At 38.8% G+C, this 6,617-nt stretch overlaps 1 protein-coding gene across 1 annotated transcript; it reads left to right on the top strand.

The window, feature by feature from the left end:
• Positions 1-2,367: 2,367 nt before the first annotated feature.
• or90a1 (odorant receptor, family 90, subfamily A, member 1) lies at positions 2,368-3,373 on the top strand. Its single transcript, XM_046318930.1, has one exon. It carries the CDS (start codon positions 2,372-2,374, stop codon positions 3,371-3,373), a length of 1,002 nt encoding a protein of 333 aa, XP_046174886.1. The 5' UTR covers positions 2,368-2,371.
• The last annotated feature ends 3,244 nt before the right edge of the window (positions 3,374-6,617 follow it).

Raw genomic sequence — 6,617 nt, 5'->3', positions numbered from 1 at the left:
GAGCTTGAGAGGATCTGCAAAGAAGAATGGGAGAAACTCCCCAAATACAGGTGTGCTCAGCTTGTCGCGATATATCCAAGAAGACTCAAGGCTGTAATCGCTGCCACATGTTCTTCAGTGTACCTTCAGTACCTTGAGAAAGTATTCACACCCCTTGAATTTTTCCAATTTTAATGTGTGAATTTAAAATTGATAAAGAGATTTGTTGTGCCACTGGCCTACACACAATACCCAAAATTTGACAAATTTATAAAAAATGAACAGCTGAAATGTTTTGAGTCATTAAGTATTCAACCCCTTTGTTAATCTAAACCTAAATAAGTTCTAGAGTAAAAATACAAGTCACATAATAAGTTTCATGGACTCACTGTGTGTGCAATCATAGTGTTTGACGTATTTTTTTATGACTACCTTATTTCTGTATCCCACAAATACAATTATCTGTAAGGCCCGTCAGGGGAGCTTTCAAACACAGATTCACTGCATGACAAAATTCACTGCTTGCCTCCTCACATATTCCATGGCAAGTGTCATTCCAAACACAGTTCAAACAACTATCTATATTTAGCCTTAATTGTTTTGCACACCTAGTTTGTTGTGCAACATTCCCAAGGTTATGCTTATCAGAGCCAATCCCTGGACATGCATTATGGATTGTTTTTTCTCTACTACCTACTCAATGATGACATCAGAATTAAGTGTTTATAAGACAGCTCCTACCTGTTTGGTACCTATGCAACTAAAGTGGGATGAGGTAAGTGGACATTTCTTGGAATGAAAGACTATACACATTTTCCTTCCACAGATACTAAGGTGAGGTGTATAAGGTTGTTATTTGTGCTGTGTATTTTGAACACAGATTTACTTGCTATACAATTTGTGATTCAGTGAGAACGCCATTTCCTTGAATAAGCTCATTTAATAACAATCTAAGCATTTTTGGTCTATTCATATGTACATTCAGGTCTATACCAATCTGCTACATTATTCTGAATGACAAAGCTTTGCCTTTAAGCCACAATATTACTTTTATTTCCCATAAAGAATGTGACTTTCAGCATATACACCTGCAATTAGGTACTTTTTTGGCATCTAAATATGTAACTTTGTCTGCGTTTACACAGACCAATTCTGATTATTTTCCCCCAGTAATTGGTATTTTGACCAATCACATCCGCGCTGATCTGAAAGGTCGAAATACTATTTGAAAAATATCCGAATTTGGCTGCCTGTGTAAACGCAGCCATTAATTCCAAATGTAATTATGGGACTTAAAGCGCAAAAAATTGTATTCAGTGATATTTCAAACAGGTTCAACCCATTATATAAACAGTGGCCCAGAAGGACTTAAAATGTATGATATGCATAGATTTCAATTTCATATGAATACTTAAAGGCTGTAATTTTTCCTCAATTATATGATTGTTGTGTGGGCAATCTGCAGTTAAAACAATAAAGCATTTACCCCACCACTGTTTCAGTAAAAAGCGGAGGGATGTTAACCTGTATTGCAATGCAGTAAAAAAAACATTTGCTTTAAAATACACTACGTTACTTGGATTATTGTTATGACTACTAATGAATTTGGAGCTTAGTGTCACTTTTCAAAATAGTTTGACATTAACAGCAACGTATTGTACCTTGCTGTAGTGAGACCTTTTGAAAATGTCATTTTTTAATGCCAAGAACTGTTTTCCTTGAAGCAAGTGTTCAAAGCTGTCGTATTCTTAGTCCAAAACTTCCGTGTTCTTTAGGACAGGCTTGTAACGTGTACGCTGGGAGTCGGGAAGCAAGTTCAGGGAGTGACTTTTAATAAATAACAAGGAACAAAACAAAGAAACACGAGTAGCATACAGACATGAAACAACAAAACAGAAACAAATACACCTAGGGAAAGAACCAACGGGAGTGACATACTGTATATAGGGATGGTAATCAGGCAGTTGATTGAGTCCAGGTGAGTCTGATGATGCCTATAACGATGGTGGGTGACAGGTGTGCGTAATAATGAGCAGCCTGACGACCTCGAGTGCCGGAGACGGGTGACAACGCATGTGTATTTTCAACATTTATGCTCTGTATTGGCTGTAAAAAAAAAAAGTAAAGAGAAACTTTTAAAAAAGGACTCATACTAGTTTCCACTTCAATGTTTATTTAGCCTATGTTAGGCATAGTGATTAAAAACATGACAGAATTTGTACAGTTTTGTATTTAGACATGACATTTCAAACTGTTTGGACTGACCAATGAGGTGACATTCTGTGGTTATTTTACTTCTACAGGTTATAAAATATATTCAATATTTTTGTAAAGCATTTTCCAATCTCATCCCTCTCTCTTTCTTTCTCTCTGTGTTCCCAGCCTAGGAACAATGAACTCATCGGCCGGTCTACTAGGAAATATGAGCTATGCCCTGCAGATATTTGATAGAGACACGTTCACCACTGCCTTCATGAAGAACCTGATCATGGTGCTGGTGTGGTTCAGCCTCAGCTACATCAACAGCATCGTGGTGGCCACTTTCTTCATGAACCGTGTGTTCTACGGGAACCCGCGCTACATCCTCTTCATCCACATGGTCATCAACGATGCCATCCAGCTCACTGTCACCATCACCCTGTTCGTGCTGAGCTACATATTCTATACCATTAACGTGTCCTTCTGCTGCTTCTTCATCCTTGTGGCTGTCTTTACCACCAGGACCTCCCCAGTCAACCTAGCTGGCATGGCCATTGAGCGCTACATCTCCATCTGCAACCCCCTCCGCCACGCTCAGATCTGCACGGCACGCCGCACCTACACCCTTATCGGCTTCATCTGGTTCATCTGTGTGGTGCCCGACATCACCGACCTTTTTGTGACCTTGGCCACTGAGTCTTTGAGCTTCTTCCACACACGTGTGTTCTGTCTGAGGCAGAACGTCTTCAAGGACCCCATTCTGACCTACAAGAGGCAAGCCTTCGACACCATCTACTTTTCCTGTGTCTTCTTCACCCTGGTCTACACCTACCTCCGGATCCTGTTCGTTGCCAGGGTTCTGTCCTCAGAGAAGCAGTCTGCCCAGCGGGCCAGGAACACCATCCTGCTCCACGGAGGGCAGCTCCTCATGTGCATGATGTCCTACACCTCCCCCACCGTGGAGACTGTCTTGCGTTTCCTCTTACCCGGACACATCCTGGAGATTCGCTTCGCAAATTACCTTATCGTCTATATCCTCCCCAGGTTCCTCAGCCCCATCATCTATGGTGTCCGGGACAAGGAGTTCCGGAAGTATCTGAAAAGGTATTTTGTTAGTAACCGGTGTAAGGGGATGTCGCATCAAGTCAATCATAGTGAAGAGGGAGAAAATAAAGCAGGTTTAAATAAAAAGTAGGTAGTGTTACAATTTACAGTATGATAAATATTTAAAAATATAAAATTAAAAGGAATTGCACTGTATTGTAAATATAAACTTTGTATGACTTTTTTGTATAGGAATAGAATTATGAGTTTTGTTATTTTTCTCTCTTTTCTAACAAATTGTTGAATAAACTAAATGCATTCATCAGTGGTACTATATCAATGAGTTTACACTAGAAACACTTGAAATAAATAATCATTATTTGAATTGTGAAATACTGATTCAGTACTTCACTTGTTGTTTTTACCATTGCCCAATGTGGAATTTAACATCTCTCAAGTTCTCTATGATGGAAAAACATTATATTTGACCAAGAAGATTTTGTTAAAATAATGTAAGAAAACACATTATCCAAAATTGCGAGTCACTTGCAATGCAAGAAAAATTACAATATTGAGGTAGTTTGTTCAAATTGAAAATTGCATAGTCATTTTTGGGGGGATGGTTCACTGCTATTGATCCCACAACATAATATCTTTGGATTGTATCTAGAGAAAAGTTTGGCTCATTTAAAATAGCTTTCCCTAAACAATATACCGATACTGTAGTTTTCAAGCTTGAGAGACAATGCATATGAATGCACATACAATTGCCAGTGTGTGGATGACTACGTATAGTTACATCAGCAGCATATCACCCTGCACCCCACGGATGGCTTGGCTCTGAAGCTAAGCAGGGTTGGCTCCTGGATGGGATACCAGAAGCTGTTAGAAGGCCAGTAGGAGGGACTCTTTCATCTGGTCTATTAAAATATCCCAATGCCCCAGGGCCGTGATTAGGGACATTGCCCTGTGTATGGTGCCGTCTTTCAGATGGCACGTTAAACGGGTGTCCTGACTCTGGTCATTAATGATCCCATGGCACTTATCGTAAGAGTAGGGGCGTTAACCTCGGTGTCCTAGCTAATTTCCCAATCTGGCCCCCACACCATCATGGCCACCTAATCATTCCCAGCTTCCAATTGGCTCATTCATCCCCCTTCCTCTCCCCTGAAACTATTCCCCAGTTAATTGCTATTTATGAGAATGTTCTCAGTCAACTTACCTTGTAAAATAACGGTTCAATTAAATGAATAACTGCATGTACAGTGCCTTCAGAAAGTGTTCACACCCATTGAATTGTTACACATTTTGTTGTTACTTATCTACACACACAATACCCCATAATGTCAAAGTGGATTTTTTTTTTTTTTTTTTACAAATTAATAACAAAATGAAAAGCTGAAATGTGTGGAGTCATTAAGCATTCAACCCCCTTTTTATGACACACCGAAATAACTTCAGGAGTAAACATTTTCTTAACAAGTCACATAAATTGCATGGACTCAATGTATGTGCAATAATAGGGTTCAACATGATTTTTGAATGACTACAGTGGTTCCTCCTTTAAAAGTTGCGTCATACTATGGCACGTCATTTAATTGTCATCCATTTTTCTGCTAATTCAAGTTAGTGCTAGTTTGACCACCAGAGGGCATCTCTGAGAAGTATTTGATAGTCTTCCATATTGTTATTACCAGAGACGGGGAGGGCATGCGAGAGACTGGGTTCAATTACCCAACGGGGAGGAAGGAGTAGGGCTGTCCTTGTAAATACGAATTTGTTCTTAACTGATTCGTTATGTGTTATTTCATAGTTGTGATGTCATCACTATTATTCTACAATGTAGAAAATAGTAAAATATAGAAAAATCCTGGAAAGAGTTTGTGTGCGCCAAACTTTTGACTGGAACTTGCTTAATTAATTTTCGGACCGGATGGGGGACCAGGGTTCAATTCCCCGACAGGGAGGAAGAATGACAGAAATAAACAAGTCAATAAACATTGGGTAGTTAGATAGCCTATAGTTAATATGCTGTCAAGTTTGATGTAAAACTATCAGCGTTAGGTAGATAGCTTACATACTGCTGTAATGATATGCTATGTGGTTCGTAAGGACAGCGTAGCTAACAAATTGTCAGCCAACATAAATTGTAAGGTAACTTATTTGAAAAGTCATACATTTATTACATTGAGTAACAAGCTTTCGCAAGGACGCGCTGTATCGACTCTGCGGCTTGAGCACGCTTTTGGTGCACAGTCGATAGCGCGCTGGACTTCGGGCAATAAGGTTGAGGGTTCGAAACCTGCTGTCTGCTTGTTTTATTCAAAGTCGTTTATTATTTGGTTTATATTGCAGTTTATTATTTGGTTTATATTGCACATTCATTGTCAGTTGGAGACACAGTAGTGCATTGGGACCCAAAAGCATAATCAGTGCTCTAACTCCCCTTGGTCGTTAGGGCAAATCTGGTCTGTGATAAGACAAGGTTTTTTCACACCTAGCTTGGCTATTAGACTATGCTTTAGTAAAGGTTGAATAGTCCATTGTTCAGCTATAAGCCCCACTCCCCAACTAGCAACAAATTGATATATTGTTGTCCAGAGCAAAACTTTTTTTATTTTCAATCAAAAATAATTTTTCTGAAAGAAAGGTTTTATTTTCAATCAAAAATAATTGTTCTGAAAGCAAAAACGAGGCTTCAAAGTAAAAACATTTTTTTGCAATCAAATATTTTGTAATAGAGCGCAAAACTGCATGTATTTGCCAAAAATATTTAGAGAACAAAAAATGTATATGAAAACAAAACTTTAATTTTGCAATCAACCACCCTCCATTTTGGCAATTTTTTGAGTGTCAGTTTGGTTACAACCAATATTGTTCAGCCTTTCTTTCCAACACAAAGGAAGTCATAACAGACACTTACGAAGGACTGTGTGATGATGGCATCTCAGGTAAGCAGCACTGGGAGTTCTTCCGTCCAACTTCTACATAGCTAGTAGTTAGCTCCTACGATTTAGTGCCAGTTCATAACATTCTACAAAATTACATAGATACATACATACTGTAGAATGATAAATCATGCAATTATTATTCTCAAGCTCACCAAAAACATTTAGCTACGAACGACTGTTCTCTCCATTTTCAGTTCAATTCATCTAACTTTCTTTCATGGCAACTCATAAGCAGGCGATGTCCTATTTGTTTCATAGTCGATGTATAATCATATTTCATGACAGTGTAACGGTTAGCTTTTTTTACAGAAGGATGAAAGAACACAATATGTCTGTCAGGGAATGCTATTCTGATATGTCAGATGAAGAGTTAGACCAGAAAGTCAAGGCCATTAAAGCAAGATGTCCCATGCGGTCTTTAGAATGGTCTCCAAGCAATGGGCC

Source organism: Oncorhynchus gorbuscha, linkage group LG21, assembly GCF_021184085.1.
Source record: "Oncorhynchus gorbuscha isolate QuinsamMale2020 ecotype Even-year linkage group LG21, OgorEven_v1.0, whole genome shotgun sequence".
Taxonomy (NCBI): Eukaryota; Metazoa; Chordata; class Actinopteri; order Salmoniformes; family Salmonidae; genus Oncorhynchus; species Oncorhynchus gorbuscha.
This window is presented reverse-complemented; position numbering and strand designations above follow the sequence as displayed.